This window comes from Plecotus auritus (genome assembly GCF_963455305.1).
Source record: "Plecotus auritus genome assembly, chromosome: 1".
NCBI lineage: Eukaryota > Metazoa > Chordata > Mammalia > Chiroptera > Vespertilionidae > Plecotus > Plecotus auritus.
In genome coordinates, this window is record NC_137770.1 from 30,314,702 (window position 1) to 30,341,579 (window position 26,878).

Below are 26,878 nucleotides of genomic sequence, written 5' to 3' on the forward strand. Positions count from 1 at the left end.
TATTGCCCTAGAGCAGTGGTCGGCAAACTCATTAGTCAACAGAGCTAATTATCAACAGTACAACGACTGAAATTTCTTTTGAGAGCCAAATTTTTTAAACTTAAACTTCTTCTAACACCACTTCTTCAAAATAGACTCGCCCAGGCCACGGTATTTTGTGGAAGAGCCACACTCAAGGGGCCAAAGAGCCGCGGTTTGCCGACCACTGCCCTAGAGATCTGATGCAAACTGTAGCTTGTTCTCTCTTACCAGCTCTGTGACAAAAAGAAGACATGCTCAGGTAAATAACAATCCTCAGGTAACTGATCTAAAATCCCACTTTAGCCATTGTTAATATCTGAACTTCATCAGCAATCAGAGCACCTGTTAAGCTGGGTTTATACTAGCCAATGTTAAGTTGTAGGCTCTCAAAACGCAAATGTAGTATTTACATTTAGAGCCAAAGAAAACTGCTCATTAACAATTGAATCTAAAAAACATAAGGTAGTACTAAACTACTGTGTCCAACTCCTTTACCAGACAGGAGCAAAGCAGGGGTGGGGAACATCTGGCTCAAGGGCCCTTGAAATCATTTGGTCTGGCCCTGCAAGTTTGATTTCGGTCAAGGGCACGTACCTTGGTTGTAGGCTCAATCCCCAGCAACCAATGTGTCTCTCTCACACCAATGATTCTCTCTCTCTGTCACTCTCTCTCTGACTCTCTCTCTCCCCTTCCCTTCCACTCTGTCTAAAAATCAATGGGAAAAATATCCTCGGGTAAGGATTAACAAAAATAAATAAAAGAAAAGCTAGGAATCTTAGGGAGCTATTTTCTAAGGGTAGAAATTGTGCTTCCCACTCCCCATGAGTAAAGTTTATTTTTACATACTAGTATTTATCATATCACTAATTTCATAATACTTTGGTCGATAATAATAGTATAATTTACCGAGAAAAAATGCTTAATTACTAGGAGATAGAAAACACCAGTAAAATTCTAAAATGTCTCTAACATATATAACTTTCATTTTATTCTAAAAGCTCAAAATGATGTAATTAACAGGTATTATAAATGCCAATTTATAGCATTTTAAGACCTACAGTTGGAAAAGACCACAAGGCCATCAATTTAGAATGACATAACATACTAATTATCTTTATTACACCACTTATGTACACATTTCCTTTCAGTGAAAAACAAAATAGCATATATCTGCATATTGCAAAATCACCCAAGAATAGTTTAAGCAAATACAGAATTTGGAAAAGTCCTAAGCATTTTATAGGAATAAATTTTATCAGTTTCTTATTTGAATTATAATTCTTGATAAATGTCACCTCAATCCGTTTTTAAATATATGAACCATTGCCCTGCCAAGAATTATAATTCTTGATAAATGTCACCTCGATCCATTTTTAAATATATGAACCATTGCCTGGCCCAGTGGTTGAGCATCGACCTATGAACCAGGAGGTCATGGTTAGATTTCCTGGTCAGGGCACATGCCTGGGTTTCAGGCTCCATCCCCAGTAGGGGGCATGCAGGAGGCAACTGATGTTTCTCTCTCTCCCTCTCCCTTCCTCTCTGAATTCAATTTAAAAAACTTTAAATATATATATATATATATATATATATATATATATATATATATGAACCAACTTAAGCTTACAAATGTCAGCCCTTTAATATCAATTCAATTCTAATGTAGTTTTAAGAAAATACAGTTTAGCCCTAGCCGGTTTGGCTCAATGGACAGAGCGTCGGACTGCGGACTGAAGGGTCCCAGGTTCGATTCCAGTCAAGGGCATGTACCTTGGTTGCGGGCACATCACCAGTGGGGGGTGTGCAGGAGGCAGCTGATAGATGTTTCTCTCTCGTGATGTTTCTAACTCTCTATCCCTCTCCCTTCCTCTCTGTAAAAAATCAATAAAATATATTAAAAAAAAAAAGAAAGAAAATACAGTTTAGCCCGGCTGGCACATGGCTCAGTGGTTGAGCATAGACCTATGAACCAGGATTCCAGGTCAGGGCACATGCCTGGGTTTCGGGTTCCATTCCTGTGTGGGGTGTGCAAGAGGCAGCTGATCAATGATTCTCTCCATCATTGATGTTTCTAGCTTTCTCTCCCTCTCCCTTGCTCTCTGAAATACATACATATATATATACATATATATATGTATATATATATGTATGTATGTATGTATGTATTTGAGAGGAAAGACAGCAGGCTCACAAAGTACTGGGCAGGCAGGTAGTCAAAATGAGTTTGGTAGCCAAGAAGGACAGCGACAATCTACTGCTACTCAGCTCTAGCCAATTGTTGTCTTGAGGGAATATAGACAAAAACAACAATAATAAAATCAAACACTCTGCTAATCTAATAAAGTAAGTCTACCAGCTAAGTTTGATATGTGGGCTACCAGTCTGCTACATTGGCCACAATGGACAATGGCTACAAACTGCTCTGTCTGAAAAACCTAGATTTAAAAAACAGCTCTCCAGAAGGAAACTTGACTCGGGGTGAACACACACTACAACATACAGATAATGTATTATAAAACTGTATACCTGAAACCTATATAACTTTATTAACCAATGTCACCCAATACAATAAAAAAGTAAAAAAAAAAAAAAAAAAAAAGAAAAAGAAAAAGAAACAGCTCTGATTCTAGCATACTTCATTAACTTTTCCAAGTTAACATAATCTGAGTCCTCATCTGTATCTCACTGAGTTTTTAAAACAAAGTTAGGTAATGTATGCGCTCAAAAAAAATTAGCTCAATGTTAGTATTAGATACCAAAAGGAAACTGAGAAGCAGCAGCAGCAACTCAAACCTCCTTCCATCTGGCTGTGGCTTTAACTGTGTCTCAAACTCATAAGGCCTCACCTTCTCTCCCATCCACAGCCCATCTTCAAGGCCCACCTCACACCTCAGCTATAACTTTTCCTTTCTACTTCAGGCCCTTCTCCTTTTCCCTGTCGTGTGAAAGCACTTTCAGGACTGGCAGTAAAATGGCCTATTTTACTCAACTCCAGGTCATACTTGTGAGATCCTGTTGCCCCCAGCGTAGCAGTTTTTCTCCCTAAATCTTTGAGCACTGTGCACGTTGCCCACTCTTTATGGCAACCTGAAGAACCTACAGTATCTCCATTTTTCGTTGAACAACGATTTCGTCAGTCTTTCCCCAGTTAGTTAACGTTAGTTCAAGTAATGACAATTAACCAAAATTTAAAAACATATTAACAAAAATTTCATTTCTAAGCAAACAGATTTGAAAACAACTTCAAATATCCATTCCAATGCTCTTCTTTAAAAGGAAATGTGAGTAAAGAACAACCTAATTAAAGTTTTTAAAACTATTTTTTTCTTTCTCCATTCTAACACAGGCATCCAAAAAACTACCTCTCTTTTTGATATTCTAAAAAAAAAAAAAAAGTTATATTGATATTAATTCATATGAACAAACAACATTCACCATTTATATTTCTTCATAGCAATCCGGAACCTTCATTCCTGGAAACTTCTGAGAACCAAAAGAAAGTTAGTGCCTCTCTCCAGGAAAATGCACAGAGCTCCAGATTTTTGTCTGCAGTTTCAGGGAGTTGGGAGCACTCCAGGACCTGCAGTGGATCCGCCCACCCAGGTTAAGAACTCTAAAGCTGAATATAAGGCTCGTTTCTATTATTAAATGTTATGCACCTTTTAAAAAGATAGTCTTCCTTAATAAGACCTTTGGCTCTGAGATTAACTTAGGAAGCAGCTTTCCTTTGTAACTATCACTACTTTCTAGCAGCCATCGGACAACTGACGGAAAATTGCGAATTGCTTACCTCCGAGAAATTAACAGCCAAGGGAATGATTCCAGCCACGTAACATCCCGCCAACATAGCCAGAGACAGCAGACTAATGGAGATGAAATCATCCATTCTGCCCTCCTTGATGCACCCACCACCACCGGACTACAAATTTTCAGTGGCTTCCAAGGGTTCTTACACGCGTGTAGTGAAGTGATTCCAAGAGAACAAGAGGGACTTTCCTGTTCTTTCGTCCTCCCTACCAGCGGATGTGTTCACGGAGCACCTTTCTCTTGAACGTACCTGGAAACAGCCCCTTTTTGCTGATATTAGCACCAGAGAGAACTTTCAGCAATCGTAGGCCCCCAGCCCCTGAGTTTTCAGATTCCAGTCATTGGATTCCGGCGGGTTAACAGAGATGGGAAAAGTCAATGGGGGAAATACACGAATAAGCGATTTCTTCAATGGTCGGAATGAGAATGGCACAATGGGCCCACTCTTTCCACAGGCAACGTTGCAGGTGGCAGCAGGAAAAGGAGAAAAACCCAAGCGAACTTGTTCGTTCTCCCGGCACCCCTAGCTCTTTGGGGCACCCTGCCGGTGATCCCCCCAGCTGGAACTAGCCCACCAGTCCCGGCAAACTCTCCTTCGAGTTTCGAATGAGGAAAGGAGTCCCGTAAGTCTCTAAACGAAGAGATTGGAGTTCAGCAGCGAATCCGATACAAAGCTCTCTCTGCCCTATACTCGGTACTCCCCATATTACTCCTCTCCGCTGGGCTTTGACCCGGAGCCACAGATACTACAGCAGCCATGGCCGCCAAGTGGCACCTCTTCATTATATCCACTTCCGGATTGCCTCATCGCCCCCTCCTTTAAATGGGTCCTTCCGGGTAACAACTGACCTATGGCCCGGCATTCTTACACTGCCGCCATTTTTGAGCAACTATTTACCCCCCCCCCTTTTTATTCTGTGCTCTGCCTTTTAAATAGTGACTTTTGTCACTATTTACATCTGTGATCACGTTAGCCGTATGTATAACAACGAGAGTACGGACAAGAGTTTTGAGGAAAAAAAATTATTTTTCACGTTCCAAAAGATTCTCTGTGTATCTTATCGCCCTTATCCAAGATGGCTGAAACAGAGCCGGAATTCGCTCTAGTTGCCGGAAATAAGTGAGACTCTATGGCCCAATTGGCTCTTTCGCGCTGCGCTTCTGACGACTTCCGGCAGCTCCTCTCGCGGGGGTTGGCTGTTGGCGGCGTTGTGGTTAAGCTCGTGTGTGGCGGTGTGTCGGCGGCGGCGGCGGCGGCTGCAGCGAAAGAGTTTGGCGCGATGGTGAGAAAAGTCTTCGCGGCTCCCCGAACCCCCAGCCTCCGGGTGACTCCAGCCCCGTACATCTTTTACCCAACCCATCTAGCGCGAGCGTGCTGCTCCCCGGCCCCCCGGCTTGTGGGTCGACCCTTTCCCTTCCCGCCGCGGAAACGCTGGGCCTGGCCTTAGGCCCCGAGCCCGAGTCCGCCCTATGGTTGCGCGCCCTCCTGCTGGCTCCGGCGGGGCGTGCGGGGCCAGGGATGCGCTTTCTGCGGGTGGCTGCTTGGTAGAGTCACACGTAGGGATCCCGCTCTTTCCCTTCTAACGCCTCAGCCTTCTGTAGGAACAATGGCCGAAGGAATGTCTGAAAACCTGTTCCCAGAGCTAACAGTTTGAATTGATTGCACCCAGGGTTTGGGCCAGGAAGGGTCGTCTTTGCTTTGTAGTGTGCTTTCGCAACTATTTCCCCCATCCCCTTTTTTATCCTGTGCTTTGCCTTTTAAAAAATATATGTAACACTTTCTCTTTTCCGCCTGGTTTGGCCTTACTCTCAGCCCTCAAGCCTGTTCTTATCCGCATTTACATTCTGTTGGAAATGGAGGCTGAAAAGATAGGCTCAGCCTGAGGGCCCAGGTTCCTTAGAATCTGGCCCGGGTAGTAGAGGAGTGGGTGGGTGGTCGGGCTTTTTTTTTTTTTTTAATCCACTAAAGAAATGCTCACAGGGATTAAGAGGCTACTTAAAAAAAAAAAAAGAAAAGAAAAGAAAAAGAGGCTACTTCGACTATCCTTTTATGGTTGCTACAGTTATTGTTAACAGGTTATGCACCTACTATTAAGAAGGCACCTTTTCAGGTTGTACTTTTATGAATTAAGATATTTCTATATTTGGCCCAACATAGTCTCCCAAGGAGGACTCCTAATTAGAAAATTGGGTTTCCGGTTCCTATTTTGTCATGGCTAGCTATGTGACCTTGGGCAAGTCGTTTTATCTCTGAGTTCCCTTCTTTCTCTGCCTTTTATGTCACTGTTTGGTATTGTGTTACAATGCTTAGCTTAAAATCTGGAAAAGTGGCAGCAGTTAATATTAGCCCGTTCTTGTTGGATAAATATCAGTGATAATTCCTTATAAAATTAAAAATCAGAATTCATATTTAAAATGAATGATTACTGCTTCAAAAGCCTTAAATACTTTTGCTTTTTAGTTTCTTTCAAAGCTAATGAGCAAATTGTATGTATTGTAGTATTTCTTCCTCCGTAGAATTACTGATAATTTAGGGTTCATGTCTGTTAGAGTTGAAAAAAATTAACACAGCCAGATTAACATTCATTAGAGTGAATCACAGCTGCTTGGTAATCAGAGAAAAGGGATTTTATTAAAGGTAATTCTGCATAACTTTTTCTTTCTGATTATGTTTCACACTCTTATTTTTCTGTTGTGGCAGATATATTTATATAAATATGTATTTCTGTTTGCCTAAATGTAATGTTAACGTAAAAAAATCATTCAAACCTTTAAAGAATTTTTGTGAGTTTACTTAAGCAAAACTGTTGACAATTGCCGGGAAGCAGAATCTCAACGAAATGGGATAATGCTCTGGAGCAGGGCAGTTTTTCACCTTGTTTTAAGATGTAAGTGGGTGACATGAACTCCATTGGTGATAGATTAGGGAGGCGGCAGAAAGCAAAGCGGGGAGACCTCTGGGAATGGATAAAAAGTAAAATGATAGAATCATGCTTCTTTTACTTAGGTGGATAGTTAACAGTCAACAGTTAATACAATGAGGGGATTTGTGGTCTCTGCAGAGTGGTGCCTGTGCTTTGAGGGGTCCGAAAAAGGGAAATTACTTTGACACTCCATCGATATGTTATTGTAGATGCAAAAGGGCAGTAGGCTCAATTAAGGTAAACATTGACCTTTGTTAGGCCAGCCCAGGACGTGACTACCCACTGTGACTGCTTTTAGTCCAAGTTTTAATTTCAGGCCGTCTTTATGGTTACTTCAGGTCTTTGAGTTTGGGAGACCGCCATGCAGGCCTTCCATGAGCTTGTTAGGTTAGCATGTGGCCCCTTTTTTGTCCACAGTATTCATAGTTTGTGTGTGTGTGTGTGTGTGTGTGTGTGTGTGTGTGTGTATGTGTGTGTGTATATATATATATATATATATATATATATATATATATTAAAATATATATTTAGTAGTGTTGGTTCTCCTGAGAGAGAAGCCAGGGACTAACTCTATCCAGAAGAAGGAAAAAAACTGTAAGTTAAATTATTGGGATTTTTAATAAAACCAAAAGGTTCTGAAAATAGCTCCAATAAGAAAGTGACCAGAACTGATTTGGAAAGTATTATGATCTTAAACTGGGAACAGGAAAGCACTACCCCTTAAAAAATAATCATTTTGGCCCTGGCTGGTTTGCTCAGTGGATAGAGCGTCAGCCTGAGTGCTGAAGGGTTCCAGGTTTGATTCCAGTTAAAGGCACATGCCTGGGTTGGGGGCTTGATCCCCAGTGGGGCCCGTGCAAGAGGCAGCCAGTCAATGATTCTCTCTCATCATTGATGTTTCTATCTCTGTTTCCCTCTTCCTCTCTGAAATCAGTTATGTTAAAAAATAATCATTTTGACTACAGTTGTAAATTTGGTCGTTTCTTAGTAATTTTTAACCCTTGCTTTTGAGCAGTAAGTATTGAAAATAGTGAGATTTGCCATGAAGGACTTTATATCATACTCTGAATTTCTCAAATATGAATTAGAACCTTATATTGAAATCACATTTTTCCCTTGTAGTCTCACACCATTTTGCTGGTACAGCCTACCAAGAGACCAGAAGGCAGAACTTATGCTGATTATGAATCAGTGAATGAGTGCATGGAAGGTGAGTTTAAACACTAATCAAGGGGTAGAAATTATTTTCCCCTGACATTCACTACTAAAATATGTCTCATTTAGGAATTGGGTTTGTTTTGTCCTCCAAATTTCTTGGATTCTTCCTTTGAGCAGTGGAAATAGATGCTTAGGGACGTTGTTAGAAATAAAAATTACCTCAGAGAATAAAGGCAAATGGAACCAAATCAGTGTAATTTGTTGTGTATTTGATAAGCTTATACTACTGTGAAGAGAACTGTTAGCCCTTAGTGTTTATTTACTTGGTAAACCATTAGATGAGAGCATGCAGATTACATCATAACTAATTTTTATTATATTTAATCATCTATATATATAAAAGCCTTATATGCAAATTGTCCCCTCGGGAGTTTGACTGACAGGGAGTTTGATCACTCGCTATGACGTGGGCTGACCACCAGGGGGCAGTGCAGAATGAAGGAAGGGCCCCGGCCAGCAGCCGCTAGGGACCCTACGCATGCACGAATTTCATGCACTGGGCCTCTAGTTACATCATAGAAACCAGTTGTACATGCCCTGTACCCTTTCTAGTAAGTAGTCCATTGTTTTTCTATATAGAGTTTATAGTCACTATTGTAGCTGCTGCTAGGCATGCCCCTGGATTTGTTGCTATCTAATGCTAACTGGATTCTAATTAAAATCTGTTCCTTGGGGGTCAACAATGGGTAGACCTATAAAAAAAAGCTACTTATAATAATTAGAGACAGCTTCTAGGTAGCTGGTACCTTGCCATTCGCCAATTTTTTAATTGAGTTTTCTTATTGAGTCTTAGGAGTTCTTTGCATATTTTGGATAACAGGTTCTTTATCAGATGCTAGTGGCCCGGTGCACGAAATTCATACACTCGGGGCAGGGGGTACCCCAGCCTTGCCTGTGCCCTGTCACAGTGCAGGAGCCCCGCAATCCATCGCCCCAAAGAGGTAGGCCCCACCCACCCATCCAGGGCTCTTTGATGGATTGCCCCAAAGAGGTAGGCCGGAGCCAGAGGTGAGGAAGGGTCCTGCCTCCGCACCGCATGGAGCCAAGGGACCCCCCAGGCCTCACTGTGTGGAGGCCTCCACCAGGCCTCCTGGTGATGGATTGTGAAGGCATGACGCAAGTCCCTAACACTGCAAGTCCCTGCCCACCTGCACCAGCTGTGCACGAAGCCTGCTGATTGGTCGTTACACATGAGGGCATCCCGACCATTTATGCATATTACCTTTTTAGTAGTATGATTATTAATATAGATAAGATTTTCTTTTTCAGTTTGTGACTTGTCTTTTCACTTTTTAAATTTTTATTGGTTTTAGAGAGGAAGGGAGAGAGAGATAGAAACATCAGTGATGAGAGAATCATTAATCAGCTTCGTCATGCATGCCCCACACTGGGGATCGAGCCCATAGCTCGGGCCATGTGCCCTGACCCGGAATCGAACCATGACCTCCTGATTCATAGGTCAACGTTCAACCACTGAGCCATGCTGCCTGAGCCTTTTCACTTTCTTGATAGTGTCTTTGAAGCACAAAATGTTTAAATTTTTATGAACTCTGCCTAGCAACTTCAGTACAATGTTGAATACAAGTAGCAAGAACAGATATTGTAATGTTCTTCCTAATCTGAGTGGGAAAGCATCTAGTCTTTCACTGTTAATTATGATGGTAGCTGTGGGTCAGTGCAAGTATTTGAAGTGGAAATGGACTGAAAAGGTTATGTTGCATTTTGTAGGAACAAGAGTGGAGTATGTCACTGAATAAAAAATTAATAATGTGCCTTTTAGATAATTCTGTTAATGTGGGCTTGCTATCAGTGATTTTGCTTGTTTTATTGTCTTTTTATTATATTTGAGTACTTACGTGCTTATTCTATGTGCTAGTGCTTTTTATGCATTACTTCATATACTCTTCTCAAGAGCTCTATGAAGATACTGTTATCTCCATTTAACAGAGTTCAGGAGATTGAGTCAAGTCTGAATCCAGAGTCAAGGATGTTAAATACTCTGTTATGATAATCTCTTCCTCGTTGCTAATTTTGTTTTGTTGAAGGATGGGGATTGTTTTTTATTATCTGCGGTGTTTTTTTTGCATTGTATCAAATTTTGAAAGCAAAATAGAAAAGCATCTGTTTGTCATCTATCATTCCTAAGTGGTGATTTTCTTTACTCTGAGGCTTTAGGAATGTTTATTTATTGAAAAGCCTGATAAGACCCTTTATTTAGTCCTCACTTGTTGGAACCATCATATGACAAGTCTTTAAAGTCCTTTTAGATCCAGTTGGTACCGTGCCTTTCACCAGGTACCAATTGTAGTTACCATTTTATTAAGGCACAAAGCACCAACATTTTGATGAATTTATAAATTTTTTTAATATGGACCATTTCACAAATTTGTGTGTCATCCTTGTGCAGGGGCCATGTTAATCTTCTCTGTATTGTTCCAATTTTAGTATAAGTGCTGCCAAAGCGAGCACTATACATTTTTTTTTATGAAATAGCTAGTGGTAACAGTTAAAACAAATGTGGCCAACTTATTTTCCCAGCCCAAGTTTATGAAAATAAGTATTGTAATATCATATAACACTGTTTGTATCCAAAGTTTAAGCAATTGTAAGATCTTGGTTTCCTTCCTCCCCCATTCTCTTAGGCGTTTGTAAAATGTATGAAGAACATCTGAAGAGAATGAATCCCAACAGCCCCTCTATCACATATGATATCAGCCAGTTGTTTGATTTTATTGATGATCTGGCGGACCTCAGCTGTCTTGTGTAAGTATTTACCACCATGTATCTTAAGTTGTGTTTTTCTGTTGTTTATTCATCTGATTTTTCTATTGTTTATTCATCTGTTTGAGGTGGTTTATGGTGTTGGGAGCTCACTCTGTGCCTGACACTGATCTTTGCATTTTGACTGCTAGGTAGTAACTAATATTTCCTCTACATATGGCTCATAAGTTATGTTGGCAACATAAAGACAGGAAAATGTAAGAACTTTGCTAAATTAATACAGTTTAGTATGCAGAGAGGATGCTAACTAAGAAGTTCAAAGTTGTGATTCTTTTGTTCCTTAAACCAAACAAATTTTTTTTCCCCTTGTGGTCTTTGTCCTTAAAGGCTTTGGATTAAAACTAAGGTTATTTTGTCTTCATAGCACTGTTTTTAAAATGTAAATATATGCAGGACTGAAATGGAATTTAATTTTAATTCTACCCAACGTTAACCATGGATATTTTGGTATGTTAGAATAAGATTTTTTTAGAACCACATTTTCTATTCTCAGATTTGTCAAATTAAATTTTTTTCATGCCAGACAGTATACTAGAAGTAACTTTTTCAGTGGTGAAAAATATGTAGGCCCTAATTCTAAAATAAAAAGCTCGGAAAGCTATAAGAGGCCAACAGAGCTGCAGGTATGCTAACAAGAAAAGAGGAATTGTAGGCAGCCAACAAGGAGAGCCGAGAACTGATGACATGATCTAGTAGAGAGTGAGAAATTGATGGCTTTAGTTAGGATCATGGACAGTTCAGTAACAGTAAAGTAGGGAGTGCATGCAGATGTAGAAGTTTGGGGAAATGGTTTTCATTTTCTCAGAAAAATAGGAAGCAGGGACACCATTTGGAGTTGAGGGTGAGGGAGAAGGTATTGAAGGTTTATGAAAGGTAGGAAATAATCCAAGAGGGTGAAGGGGTTAGGGAAATGTGTGACTTATGAGGTATCTGATAATAAATTTAAAATGAAATAGATCATTGTGATAATGGGTCTTTTCCTAGTCTTTTTTTAAATTTTTTTACTGACTTTAGGTGGAGGGAAACATCAATATGTTGTTCCACTTATTTATTTATTCATTCATTCACTGCTTCTTGTATGTGTATGTGCCTTGACAGGGGATCAAACCCAAAACCTTGGCATATCGGGATGACACTCTAACCAACTGAGCTATCTGGCTAGGGCCTAGTCATTTTTAACCTGATAGTTAAAGGTAGATAATTAGTAAATATGTTGTTAAAAGTTGAGGGTATATGTAAGTGAGTATTGTGCAAGGGACTGAATGACCATGAAATAAATGTAAGTGCGGTTTGGGGTGGTGTGGAGACAGAAATAGGATCAATTAATTGTAGGTCAGAGTGGGGTCAAAGGGTTGTTGAATGAGATGCTTGAAATTGGGATGTTGATGTTGATAGTAATAAGGTAAAGTCAAACCTCTTTCTCCAACATCTACCATCTGGAACAATTTGGTTCTCAACCAAGTTCTTCACAAGACAAAAAATGTCTCCTTTGGGGTTGTCAACCCTTTCAAGCTGATACAAAAGCATGACAAAAAGCATCTCTTAGGCACCTAACTAAAATAACAGGAAATTGTGCTGTGAATATTTTCATTATTTTATTTTATTTTATTTTTTGCTTTTGTTGCTGGCAAAATGTACAATTAGCACAATTTTAAAACATCAAGAGGCCATCAAGAGTGCTGATGTCACTAAGGGTGTGAAAGTGCTCTGAAACAACTATCACAAGCAATTGAATAAGTAGAAAAATTGTTAATTTGGATAAATCAACCAGTGATAGCATTTAGAAGGAAAAATCGAAGATGCTGTATGACAACCCTACATTGAGTGCTGAAAGTGATTCATTTAAGGCTAGTAGGGGCTGGGTTCAATAAATTTAAGGAAAGTGTTTGTTTAGAGATTACAAGCGGTACATTAGACATGTACTATATATAAGAAAGGTTAAAACGGAATCATTTGGGGGTCTGGAACAGATTAATTCTAACTTACATTATTTCTAATGAGGGAAAATGATTCTCTTTGCAAACAAATCCTTTTTTGAACAGCCTTCCAGAATGAATTAAGTTCAAGAACCAAGGTTCAGCTGTATAGGGATCTGGCCAAGGAAAGGAAAGGGACAAGATCATTGGAGGAGAAAAATTCAAGGAACTGAAAGGCCCAGATGTTGAAATTTCATCTACTGAATATGAAATCACTGATAGCATATATTTACTTTCTAGAATTTAATGTGAGAACAGGGAGTGGGATGCTGAGTTACTTAAAGGATCATGCTTTAGTCACCATGAGAGGTTTTGGTTAAGAGCTAGCTGGAGTTTCAGAATTAGCCATAGCTCTACTTGAATGCTGGCTCTGTCTTTGGCTGGTTACCTGAGGCAAGTTAGTTTATTTATTTTTTAAAATATATTTTATTGATTTTTTACAGAGGGATAGAGAGTTAGAAATATCGATAAGAGAGAGACATCGATCAGCTGCCTCCTGCACGCCCCCTACTGGGGATGTGCCCGCAACCCAGGTACATGCCCTTGACCGGAATCGAACCTGGGACCCTTCAGTCCGCAGGCTGACGCTCTATCCACTGAGCCAAACTGGTTAGGGCTGAGGCAAGTTAGTTATTGCTAATCCTCAATTTGCTAATTTGGAAAATTTAGATAAATTTACCTCACAGGACTACCTGTGAGGATCCAGTGCTTGCTTAGCACAACAGTATTGGCTATATAGCAGGAACTCCATTTTTAATCCTCACCAGAAGATATTTTTCTATTGACTTTTAAAGAGAGGAAAAGACAAGAAATAATCGATGTGAGAGAAACGCATCGATTGGTTGCCTCCTGCACGCACCCTAACCAGGGCCCAGGCCAGGACGGAACCTGCAACTGAGGTACATGCCCTTGGCTGGAATCAAACCATGGACCCTTCGGTCTGCAGGCTGACGCTCTATCCACTGAGCCAAACTGGCTAGGGCAGGAACTCCATTTTTAAATAGAGTGACAAAATTAGGGCAGGATTTTTATTTTATTTTTAATTTTTCATATATTTTTATTCATTTCAGAGAGGAAGGGAGAGGGAGAGAGAAACATCAATGATGAGAGAGCATCATGGATTGGCTGCCTCCTACATGCCCCCTACTGGGGATTGAGCCCGCTACTCGGGCATGTGCCCTTCACCAAAATCGAACCCAGGACCCTTCAGTTGCAGGCCAACGCTCAACCAGCTAGGGCTAGGGCAGGGTTTTTAATTACAAATCAATTTATTATTTAAAATTTGCCGCAAATAGGATGATAATTTTGAAATGCCACAAGCAAGTTAAATTGTACTGTTAATTAATAAAAAGGTGTTGGGGTTTTTGACAGTGAAAATTACACAAAGTAAAAATGGTTTTAAGAGATACACTGCAGCCGAAACCGGTTTGGCTCAGTGGATAGAGCGTCGGCCTGCGGACTGAAGGGTCCCGGGTTCGATTCCGGTCAAGGGCATGTACCTTGGTGTTTCTCTCTCATCGATGTTCCTAGCTCTCTATCCCTCTCCCTTCCTTTCTGTGAAATATCAATAAAATATATTTTAAAAAAAAAAAGAGATACACTACAGCCCTAGAAGGTGTGCTCAGTGGTCGGAGCATCGGCCCACAGACGGAAGGGTCTTGGGTTCGATTCCTGGTCAAGGGCATGTACCTGGGTAGTGCTGGTTTGATCCCCTTGGTTGGGGTGCATGCAAGAGGCAGCCAATTGATGTGTCTCACTCACATCACTGTTTCTCTTTACCACTTCCCCCTCCCTCCCTTCCACTTTCTCTAAAACTCAGTGGGGAGAAATCCTCGGATGAGGATAACATAAAAGAGACACACTGTCAGTATGTCATTATGACAGTTAGTACACCTGCCCCTCCCCTTTTTCTGGGATTCTGACTTGGGCTGTTGTTTACTCCTTAGGCCAGGAATTGAGTCCAGTTTTGGTTTGTTGTTTTTTTTTAATATTTTTTGATTTTTAGAGAGAGAAACATCGTGAAAAACATGGGTTGGCTGCCTCCTGCCCGCCCCCTACTGGGGATAGAGTCTGAACCAGCATGTACCCTGACAGGGAATTGTACCTTCAACCTTGCAGTGCACAAGAGGACACCCAACCAACTGAGCCACAACAGCCAGGGCAAGCCCAGTTTTGATTTGTAAATTACTGTGTACTCATTAAGTTTACTTGGCAGTGACAGGGCTTTTTATAAGATGAAAGTAACGGCTTTTAAAATATGTAGGCTGTTTTTGTTTAAAGACAAAAGGGTTGTTTTATTCTTAGTTATTGTAATGAGGAGGTACTCATCAGAAAGACAACCTGATAGCAGTGATGAAGACACTGGCTGATTTCACCTCTCAGCCCGATAGCTTCTATTCTATAAACCTGCAGTCTGAGCATAACACGAGGCTAAATGATTGATCTTTGCCAACAACTTGGGATTTTATAAATGTACTTAACATTTAATTGTCTCATTTTCAAGCACCAGTTAGCAGCTATCAACACACAGCTTTCCATAAAGAAAGCATTATTACTTTTTCTTGAGTTGGAAAATAGCCTGTAAGTTGATGGATTCCTAAATGTTCACTGCCAAAGTGATCTTGTTGGGGTGAGGGTGTAGTCTAAATAAATAAGGCTGTTCCACCCAGATATTATAGTTCTGAAAATTTCTATTCCTTTTTTAGTTCTTTTCCGATGTTAATGTATTTTAGTCTATTCTGCCATACCTTGAAGTAGACTAGTTTAGTACTTAATTAGGAAGTGTGGGGGGGAGAGGATATTCAGCCCACCTGACGGGGCTCAGTGGTTGAGCATCAACCTATGAATCAGGAGAGAGAGGAAGGGAGGGGAAAAGGAAGGGTCAGGGCACATGCCCAGATTGCGGCTCTATTTCCAGTGTGGGGCATACAGGAGGCAGCTGATCAATGATCTTATCATTGATGCTCTCTCTTCCCTTCCTCTCTAAAATCAATAAAAATATATTTTAAAAAGGATATTCAAATAAAATTGTTTTACTTTTTAGAATTCTCTCATTGTAACAAACGGACATTAATAAAAAGCCAAGTGTTTATTTTTATTTGGTTAAGCATTTTATAAAAGAAAGCTTGTTCATTTTTAATAAACCACTCAGGGAAGGACTATGACAATGCCTTTGGAAACAGTTTCTCTTGCCAAAAATTGGAGTGCAGTGGTACCAGTGAGGACTCTGCTCTCACAGGGTTGTAAAAAGGATTGAATTTAATTTTTTGCCAACCTGACCAAAAAAGGTATAATTTTGATTCATTCACACAGGACGGCTATTAGTGTGTTGGCTGTTGTCATGTTTTTATTTGGGGCATACCAATTGAAAATCGCTGCTGTCCTAGGACAGTGGTCAGCAACTCATTAGTCAACAGAGCCAAATATCAACAGTACAACAATTGAAATTTCTTTTGAGAGCCAAATTTTTTAAACTTAAACTACTACTAATGCCACTTCTTCAAAATAGACTCGCCCAGGCCGTGGTATTTTGTGGAAGAGCCACACTCAAGGGGCCAAAGAGCTGCATGTGGCTCACGAGCCGCAGTTTGCCCACCACAGTACTAGGGTATCCCTGAGGTGTTTTTGTTGTTGTTTTTAGGCAAACTGAACCTTCACATCTTTTAGATGCCATGCAGTGTTTCTACCAGATGGTACACATGACTTAAAAATTCAACATGTAATCAGCTCTTCTACATTTTTTAAAAATATTTTTTTTATTGATTTCAGAGAAGAAGGGAGAGGAAAAGAGAGAAACATCAATGAGAGGTAATCATTGATTGGCTGCCTCCCTCACGCCCCCTACTGGGAATCGAGCCTATAACCCGGGCATGTGCCCTTGACTGGAATTGAACCTGGGACCCTTCAGTCCACAGGCTGACGCTCTATCCACTGAGCCACACCAGCGCTCTTTCACATTTTCATTAAGTTCATGTATGACCATTTGTGTATCTGTGCTAGAATTGGGTAGTTATAATTTGGAGTTTTAAAAAAAAAAGCATGACAATAATTGTTAATTACTTTTCTGTTCCTCAGTTACCGAGCTGATACCCAGACATACCAGCCTTATAACAAAGATTGGATTAAAGAGAAGATCTACGTGCTCCTTCGTCGACAGGCCCAACAGGCCGGGAAATAGTTGTGTTGGAAGCATTTGGGGGTTGGGGGTGGGCTTGGAACACAGGTGTGTACAGCTATCTGTAGTGAAGTTTTGTATTATAGTAATCCTGTTTCCATTTTGGTACATTCTAGCCAGGATTGAATGTGTTAGATGATAGTGAGAATCTTGTTCAATCTGAACTCACATCACCCCCTCTTTTTCTCTTTTTTTACTTAAACATTGTTATGATGACTTAGAAGGAAGTTTTTCTTTGTCAGTTAAGGTTGGTTCCAATCCTTCATATCTGCTTTATAACATTCACTGTACTAACCCTTCTTCAAGTTGGGGTGGGGGGTAGTGACACAGTTTAATTATGTGCTAAGATAAAGTCTTAGTGAAAAACAAATAAATGTTCTTTAGTTATATTTTTCCCATGGTTGATTTTTATTTTATTTATTTATTTATTTATTTTACAGTTTTTTGGTCTCTAAACATGAACATTGAATTTTCTTGCAAAGCATTAGTGTCAAAACCAATAGACTGCTACAGAATTTGAATTTGAACTTCGATGTGATTTTTGTTGATGCTAACAAGCTTTTACCTTAGTATTTTTCTAGCCTTATAAATGAGTCTCATTTGTAGATCCAAGGTTTACTGTGGATGCAAACATTATGAAAGACTTTCTGGTGACATGGCTTACCTGTAGCAGCAGGCCAGTTAGTTCCTTAGCTTTGGTTATGTACTCTCAGTGGGAAGTCCTTGTGTCCTTCTCATAGCCTTCAGCAGTTGAATGGCACTCTTTTTTTTAAAAAAAAAAATATATTTTATTGATTTTTTACAGAGACGAAGGGAGAGGGATAGACAGTTAGAAACATCGATGAGAGAGAAACATCGATCAGCCGCCTCCTGCACACCTCCCACTGGGAATGTGCCCGCAACCACGGTACATGCCCTTGACCAGAATCGAACCCGGGACCCTTCAGTCTGCAGGCTGACGCTCCATCCACTGAGCCAAACCGGTTTCGGCTGAATGTCACTCTTGTATGGCAGTGTAAGGGTGAGGGAAAGACCACAGAAAAATACAGGATAACCTTGCTTTTAATGTAGAGTGTGGTGATATTTGACTTGAACATACACTATATTGTACCTCCAATCATCAGGCATGTGGACATTTCCTGATTCTGCTATTATGACGGATAGCCAATAATATCTTTTCTTTTTCTTTAATTGCTGAGGTAGATAATGGCTTCATGTGAATAGCTCTATTTTGACTTAAGTATTGAGATCATCTCGTCTTGCCTCTCTGCTAGTCTTTCAATGGCCCTAACAACCAATTGTAGATCATTGAAGATGAGCTCCGATCTTTATCTCTTTCACGTTCCTTATCAGATTCATTTTCTTTGGGTTTGATGCCAAGAATTTGGTTGATTTCGTCAGATCCGAGCCCATACACAGCTTTAAGGCTATCATAGTTAGTATTCAAAAGATTTCTCTTCTTAACAGGAGGTAGCATCATGACTTCTTCAACATCTTGCTCAGAGGTGTCTGCCTGAAGTTCTTTTGTCATTCTATAATCTCTGAAAGTACCTTCGCGTTTCCTCTTCCACATCGAAGCAGCTCTGAACAAGTTTGGGAACGCCTGGGGAGTTAGTCTCTCATGCCCTTCAAGGCGTAGTACCTTCAGAAAAGGAAACTTCTCTCTTGAATGTTGACTGATCAGTTCCTTCTCTGTTGCTAAGAGTTTAGCTGCATCTTCAGATACAGGTCTCATGGCAATAATGTGATTTACTCCCTCATTTATGAGAGACTTCATAACCACAAATGGTGTCATTTCCGCAAATGAGGCAAACAGTTTAAGTTGTGTAATAAAAGCCCTAGATGTTTTTCCGTGTAAGTCATCATCTTTAACAAATAGCAGCGTATTCAAAATAGGCAGGTCAAGTCCTTCATAGTTGAGCCAATCAGCAGTAGCCTTAATGTCAAGTGCAGGATCCAATTCCACTGATGGGGCTTGTTTAGCTGGAAAGACTGTAGCATACAAAGCACTAAATCTCTTGTTTATTTGATTCTTGGGGTTTTGCTGAGGTCGACAAATAACATGGTACATCAACCCGAGAGCGACTTTCACAATCAGAAGGTGTTGCTCCGCATCAACCTCAACAATAGCATCCCACTCAATTGCAGAACCATCTTTACCAGGAACTCCTCGATCAGGTTCGATGTATTTGTTCCATGGTTTGCTTGGCGCATTGTACAGTAGAGGGAAGGTTGCCAGCAAGCATGCAACATTGATAGAATGTGTCCCCCCACAGGTAGCATTTCGCATATACGTCAAGTCGATTAAACTTGATGCTGCTGCTGCCACTACCTTTGACCTTGGTGGCAGGTGGACAGTGATAAGCCCACTAGGTACCAATTCCGCGTGTGACGCCATATATTCCTAGCCAATAATATCTTTATGCACTATGAGTTTATCAGGGTTTTTGGGGGCTTCATGAGTGCCCCTATATTCTCCTTGTCCCTGAACCCATTTCTACATTAGGGCTGTTATGCCCAGATTTCGTGATCCCCAAAGACCACCAGGGAGCCGAGTCCGATGCAAAAGCAAAGAGCCTTTATTCGAGCTAGCTCGAGCTCAGTCACACACACACACACACACACACACACACACACACACACCCACCCACCCACCCACCACCACCACCACCACCACCCCACCCCCCCACCCCCGGCGAGGTGGAGAGAGAGAGCTTCAACAGGACAAAGGTTTTATAGGGGTCTGGGCCAGGGGGAGGGTCCCCTGAGTTGGCTGACCCCGATTGGTCAGTTCCAGGTCACCTGAAGGGACTAGCAAGGCTGTCCCCTACCCACACAGTTTTCCCCTACCCACACAGTTTTCCCAGGCTTGTTTGGATGGCGATTATCAGTAGAATGAGAGCAACCTTTCATAGCTTACCAAGAAGTCTGTAACTATTTACTGAGATTTGCTGTACCGAGAATTTGTCCTTCTGCTCTGTCTCTCCCTTAGAGATTAAGAGGAACAAAGAATACATTTCTCTTGATAGACCTCCTATTCAGTGTTTTGTGCACAAAAGGCATTATGCAGTTAATAAACTTGCTGCAGTCTTTTCGATGATCTGTAGTCCTCCGGATCCCGCTCTCCTGTCTTTCTTTCTTTTCTCAATTCCCACCTCCCTACCTCAGCCCGGTTCAACCTGTCAGGCTGGCCCTGGCACCTGATGGGTGAAGGAGCATGCTACGGTATAGCCCAATTTGGGCCTAGCTGCTTCCTTGTAGTTTTTCTCGGAAGGGAGGTTATTCTGGGGACAGGATGAAGGGCCTAGCACAAAAAAATGGAGTCTCTGCCTTTTCAGGGCCATGACTATTTTTCTTGTTTTATGCAAGACCAAATTCTAAGTATTTATATGTGCTCACTTTTTCTACAGAGTAATTGTTCTATCAATGTCATCACTGTATCAAAGAATTATTAAAATTAGGGTGCCTTACCAAAATTATTTATTGCTGTAGCTATTTCATGTGAACCAGCAAATTTTTTTTAATATATGTATTTTTTTATTGATTTCAGAGAGGAAGGGAGAGGGAGAGAGACAGGAACATCAGTGATGAGAGAGAATCATTGATCATCTGCCTCCTGCATAGCTCACACTGGGGATCAAGCCCACAACCCAGGCATGTGTCCTAACTGGGAATCGAACCATGGCCTCCTGGTTCATGGGTTGACATTGAACCATACCAGCTGGGCTGAACCAGCGAAATTTTAAATCTAAGATGTTTTCACAGGGGGGAAAAAATCCAAAAGTAAATCAGGTTGTCCTACTTCTCACTTGGCCTATCCTATTAATACAGTTTTATTTCTCTAACATATATATATAAATTTTTAAAGTTTTTTTTCCAAAAATATTCTAGAGCACATCTGCAAAGAATGGGAACCTTTGATTTTTAGATACAATACAGTTTCTGGTATTGGACTTAAGTGGAAAATAAAATTTTCTGTGGAATGTGAGGAAAATATATGGGTCCTAGATATTGGGTGATGAGAGCAAAAAGGAAGGGAGCATTATTTTGAGTCATACTTTATAAGGCTTAAGGTAGAATAGGGCTGGAATAAAAACAAGAAATACAAATTTAACTAGTATTACACAGAAGAGGAGAAGTAGTTTTTTCATTGTTAAGGTAAAGTCTGATGACACTTAGTGGTCTGGCCAAGCGACAATCACTGTTCCTATGTCAGCTAGTCAGAGTATTGATTGTGTGGCCTTTCCCCAACCACAGTAAAACAGGTTTGATTTCTGTTTATAAAGTGGTATTTTATACTGCTACATAAAGGTGAAACCTACCAGACAAATTAAAAAGTTCCTGGTTCTCTCTTTCACCTGATTTTATATACCTGGAAATTTCTATAATATTTACTGGCAATACTTTTAGCATTTGATCTAAGAGGTGTCAGGAGTATAAAAGGGAAATTTTAACTATCTCACTTCACTTGCAGTTCTCTGGCTTAAAATATTTCAGCAATTCACTAAATGCCTTAGGCACTGTTGGGACAAGTTACGTATCTTAACTCTTGTTGTTTGGGTGGAAATGGTGGTGAACTGTTTTACTGTCACCAAGGGATGAGCAGACAATTTGTTGTTGTCCTAAAAGCAGACCAGACTTTAGGTTGGAGGAAAGAGCAGGGCAGTTGTTAGTATGACATCACCTTCATACGACTATGGCGCATCCTATATTATAGGTGGAGAATGTCCCGCCTGCAGGCTGTATAAGGCCCTCGAAATCATTTGGTCTGGCCCTGCCAAGGCATTAGGGTTGAGTTAATTAAATGTTTGACTAAATGTAGCAGGCTAATTTTTAAGTTGGTATTTTTGTGTAGCTCGCAAATGATGTTATAAATACCCAAATGGCCCTTGGTAGAAAAAAGGTTCCCCATCCCTGCTTATCAGATTGCTAATTTTTGAAGATTGGAATGAAAATCGGGATTAATAGATGAACTGTTTAACACGTTAAGTGCCCAGCCTGTTTTGTGTTCCGGACGGAAAGTATAGTGACAGTCACTGGTGATTGACTGGGCACTTAATGTGTTAAACATAAATATTACTATATTTGTAGAGGTACTTTAGAAGAAGAAATATTAATTTATATATTAGCATAAAGATAATGGCATTACCACTTAGGCATGGCATATTCTATTTAGGGAACATTTTTACATATTTAATCATCACAGCAACCCTTTGAGGAAAAATTGCTCTATTAATGGTGAAAAAATAGGTTCAGATTCTTCAAGTGGTTCACACAGATTACACAGCAATACCACAAAAACTTTACTAAACTATTGGCCTGGTGCATGAAATTCGTGCACATTAAAAGGGGATTAATTAGAGGAAATAATTTAATACTGCTATTTGCCCTTTATAATAGAAGTGTCAGAGATGAAAGAAAATTAGTAAAATGTATATGAAAACCTTCCTCCTGTCAGAGTCTGGGGCTCACCATGGGACCCAGAGTCAAGTCCCGCCCACCCACGTGCACCTCAAAATCGTGTGAGACCCAGACCTGGCCAGTCCCACCCTTGTCAAGCCCTGCCAGGCAGGGGGCATAGCCTCAGGTCCCCTGGCCTGGTCCCAGGATGGGGGGCATGGCCTGAGGTCCCCCAGCCCAGACCGGGGCGGGAGCCATGCCTTGAGGTCCTCCGTCAAGCCCTGCCAGGTGGGGGGCGCGGCCTGAGATCCTCTGTCAAGCCCTGCCGGGTGGGGGACATGGCCTGAGGTCCCTTGTCAAGCCCCATGGGGACAGGGGAGGGCGTAGCCCAGCCTTGGGCAAACTACGGCCCGAGGGCCGGATCCGGCTGTTCTATCCGGTTCTCTTGCTCTCCCCTCTGCTCCTTTACTTTGAATTTATATTAGTTCACACAAACACTCCATCCATGCTTTTGTTCCGGCCCTCCAGTCCAGTTTAAGAACCCATTGTGGCCCTCGAGTCAAAAAGTTTGCCCACCCCTGGCGTAGCCTCAGGTCCCTGCTGATTGCTCATTGAGTCTCCTTATGGAAACTTGGCCTCAGCTGTGGGTGCAGCCGTCTTTGTGATGGAGTGATGGTCAATTAGCATATTCCCTCTTTATTAGATAGGGTGAGAAAGACATGGTCTTAACCTCAATGATCTTGAGGAGCATTGGGAATCTCATAAAATGAAGAGTTGTGAGGTAAGTGATGGATCTCTGATGCCTATCAAAGGAAACTTTTTAGACTCATTTGGATTCATAATACACGAACAGGTCGCATTTGTCACCTGTTTGCTCAGAAGTAAACACAGAAGACAGCTCACCAATCCAGCATCATTAAGTTTCTCTTTAATGGTAGTGAGTAGTCTTCATGGCAGTTTACACAGCCACCTAAGAATTATTCTCTGCACCACAAATGATAGGTCAAGTGCAAGAAATAAGACACGTAAGTTTAAGAGTTACCTTGGCTTAGAAGCCTCATATAAAAACAGGTGCCACAATCTATATACAGTATATAAAAAGCCAGTGATCATAATGCCAGAACAGCCAGATGACCAGTCGCTATGACACCCACTGCGGCCAGTGAACCCAGCCCCTCCCTCCGGGCCAGCCCACCCCTGATCAGCCTCTGCCACCCTGATTGAGGGCAGGGTGGCTGGCCAACCCCTCCCATGGCCCCTCACTCAGGCCAGCCCCGCCCCCAAGCAGGGACCCCCCCCCACACCCAGATCCAGGGCCCCCATCAGGGCAGGCCAGCTGGCCCCCACCTGTGCACCAGGCCTCTATCCTATATAATAAAAGGGTAACATGCAAATTGACCCTAAAGGTGGAACAATCAGAAAGATAGCTGGAGCAGTCACTATGAGGCGCATTGACAACCTCTTGGTCCCTTTCCCCAGCGGGCAGGCTCCAATCACCTGATGGCGAACAGGGAACTGGTGGTGGGTGGCAGGGGATGTGGGAGGCACCAGGCCAAGGCCCTCACCCCGCCAGTTGCCCCCCACACAGAAGGCAACCTGCGGTGGGGTTGGGGGCGGGGGCGGCAAGCAGGCAAGAACAGCCAACTTCTCAAGTCCCTTCTCCTGGCCGTCAGGCACTGATCACCCTATGGTGAAAGGGGAACCAGGGGTGGGTGGTGGCAGGAAGCGGGGCTGGCTGTGGGCAGCTGGGGAAGATGGCCCTGATCACAGGCCAGGCCTAGGGACTGTACCTGCGCACAAATTTCATGCACTGGGCCTCTAGTCCTATCTAATAAAAGAGTAATATGCAAATTAACTATCACTCTGCTATACCCACAAGCCACACCCACAAGCCAATCAGGAGCGAATATGCAAATAAACCCAACCAAGATGGCTACGGCCACAGAGAGCAGGAGGAGGGAGGCTTGGGTTTCCCCGGCAATGGAGGAAGCCAAGCTTTCCGCCTGCCCTTGCCAGCCTAGGCCTCCACTCAAGGCTACAAAGTTTCAGTGATAGAAGATACATAAATTGAAACAGAAATGGCAGCAGCCACAGGAGCTAGAAAGAGCAGGAGGCTAGGGTTGCCCCCGGCGATGGAGGAAGCCAAGCTTTCCACACTCCCTGGCTGGCCCAGGCCTCGCTTAAGGCTACAAAGGTCAATTATAGAAGATACATAAATCCCAACAGAAATGGCTGCCGCCATGGAGCAAGCAGAAGGCTTGGCTCTGCTCCAGGCTACAAAGTTTCAATTGTAGAAGATAAATAAACCCCAGATACCAGGGCCTCCACTTGGATCACCAGGGGGCGTGGCCAGCCTGCAAACCACCACAGGCCCTTCGCCCAGGCTGCCCCACACCCCAAGGGAACCCCCACCCTGATCCGGGACACCCTTCAGGGCAAACCAGCTGGCCCCCACCTGTGCACCAGGCCTCTATCCTATCTAATAAAAGAGTAATATGCAGATTGACCATCACTCCAACACACAAGATGGCTGCCCCCATGTGGTCAAAGATCCTGCCCCCATGTGGACACAAGATGGCCACCACAAGATGGCCAGCAAGGGAGGGCAGTTGTGGGAGATCAGGCCAGCAGGGGAGGGCAGTTGGGAGGGACCAGGCCTGCAAGGGAGGGCAGTTGGGGGCGATCAAGCCTGCAGGGGAGGGCAGTTAGGGCTGACCATGCCGGCAGAGGAAGGAAGTTGGGGGCAACCACGCCTGCAGGGAAAGGCAGTTGGGAGGGACCCAGGCCTGCAGGGGAGAGCAGTTGGGGGGGACCAGGCCTGCAAGGGAGGGCAGTTAGGGGAAAACAGGCTGGCAGGGGAGCAGTTAGGCATCAATCAGGCTGGCAGGGGAGTGGTTAGGGGGTGATCAGGCTGGCAGGCAGAAGCGGTTAGGGGAAATCAGGAAGGCAGGCAGGTGAGCAGTTGGGAGCCAGCAGACCTGGATTGTGAGAAGGATGTCCGACTGCCTGTTTAGGCCCCATCCCACCGGGATCGGGCTTAAACGGGCAGTCAAACATCCCTCGAGGGGTCTCAGATTGGAGAGGTGCAGGCTGGGCTGAGGGACAACGCCCCGCTGTGCACGAATTTCATGCACCAGGCCTCTAGTCTATATAATAAAAGCCTAAGCGATCGTTACAGCGGAACAACCAGAAAACTGGTTGCTATGATGCGCACTGACCACCAGGGGGCATACACTCAACGCAGGAGCTGACCCCTGGTGGTCAGTGTGCTCCCACAGGGGGAGCGCTGCTCCGCCAGAAGCTGGGCTCACGGCTGGTGAGGGCAGCGGTGGTGGTGGTGGGAGCCTCTCCTGCCTCTGTGGCAGCACTAAGGAACAGCGAGCCAAGCAGTAAGGAGCGAGCAGGCGGGCAGTTAGGAGCAAGGGGTCCCAGATTGTGAGAGGGCACATGCCGGGGTGAGGGACCCCTCCCCCCTCACAAATTTTGTGCATCGGGCCTCTAGTCTGTTAATAATTCCATAGACATAGCTTCTAGGTTGCTGCAAAAACCATGCTCCAGTTAAGAGTCACTGCATTAGAGAAGCACAAAGCTATTTCTTTCCACCAGGTATTTACAGTTTTCACTCAGTCCAGTATAAATTATCTATTAGAGGTCAATTGTACCATATGCGATCTTGCCTAGTAATACATTCCATCATTTCTCCTTAGAAACACAGCCAGAGCTAGAAAATTAACCCAAGGTCAAATTTGTCTATACAGCAGGAATTTTGTTAATCTTTTATCCATAGGATTTAAGAAGTGAGATGTCACATCTAGCTGGCTTCATGAAAGAGGAAACATTTGAGCTGGGCCTTGAAGAATGGCTAAAATTTGCAAAGAGAAATAATAAGGGGGTAGTAAAGAACTGGGGATGTTTGAGGAACAGCAAGTAAGTTCCATGGCTGGAATAAAGTGAGTATTTAGGAGAGTGGTGGTATAAAAGCCAGGACAGCTAATATTGGAGTGTCTTAAATGTGAAGCTACAGGGTTAGTTTCATAGGCTGTGGATAGTGTAAATATTTTTAAGGCATTACTTGTCAAATCTTTGTGTTTAAGAGGATTAAGCTCACTGCTCTGTGTAGACTAGATTGGAAAAAGAATATAATGTCCTAGAAGTCAAGAGATTTTTCCAGTGAGACAGGTAAGATGAGGGATTATAAAAAGGCTTTAGATTTGGAGTTTAGGGAGTCTTCAGTAGTATAATATGAAGACAAAAAACAAAGAGTAAAGGAAATGGAGTAAGTAAGTATAGGGAAGGAAGGCAAAGTTCACTGGAAACTAAGAAGAGAGTGGTAATATGGATGGAATTAAGTTGAAGGACTGATTTTTTTTTTTTATAATAAAGACACTTCGTTCATATATAAAAACTAGAAGCCCAGAGCACGAAATTCGTGCATGGGGTGTGGGGGGGTGTCCCTCAGCCCGACCTGCACCCTCTTGCAGTCTGGGATGTCTGACTGCCAGTTCGAACCTGTGGGATTGCAATCTGGGACTGCTGGCTCCTAGCCACTCGCCTGTCTGCCTGCCTGATTACCCCTA

The 26,878-nt window shown here is 42.5% G+C and overlaps 2 protein-coding genes across 2 annotated transcripts in view; one reads left to right on the forward strand and one right to left on the reverse strand.

Moving 5' to 3' along the window:
• SLC39A9 (solute carrier family 39 member 9) overlaps positions 1 to 4,629 on the reverse strand; it is a 39,924-nt gene extending 35,295 nt beyond the window's left edge. Inside the window, exon 1 of the mRNA XM_080651267.1 lies at positions 3,812 to 4,629. Within this exon, the coding sequence (XP_080507393.1) occupies positions 3,812 to 3,907 (96 nt within the window). The 5' untranslated portion in view covers positions 3,908 to 4,629. The remainder of the gene's footprint in view (positions 1 to 3,811) is intronic.
• A 371-nt stretch (positions 4,630 to 5,000) lies between these two features.
• On the forward strand, positions 5,001 to 20,017 carry ERH (ERH mRNA splicing and mitosis factor). The gene is made up of 4 exons (XM_080662415.1): positions 5,001 to 5,111; positions 7,875 to 7,962; positions 10,613 to 10,733; positions 16,802 to 20,017. The coding sequence occupies exons 1-4, from the start codon at positions 5,109 to 5,111 to the stop codon at positions 16,902 to 16,904; spliced, it is 315 nt and encodes a 104-aa protein (XP_080518541.1). The 5' UTR covers positions 5,001 to 5,108; the 3' UTR covers positions 16,905 to 20,017.
• The last annotated feature ends 6,861 nt before the right edge of the window (positions 20,018 to 26,878 follow it).

Excerpts from the sequence above, each read along its gene's own strand:
- ERH (XM_080662415.1), top strand. Across the intron at positions 7,963-10,612 it reads AGTGAATGAGTGCATGGAAG|GCGTTTGTAAAATGTATGAA; the intron begins GTGAGTTTAAAC and ends CCATTCTCTTAG. Across the intron at positions 10,734-16,801 it reads GCGGACCTCAGCTGTCTTGT|TTACCGAGCTGATACCCAGA; the intron begins GTAAGTATTTAC and ends TCTGTTCCTCAG.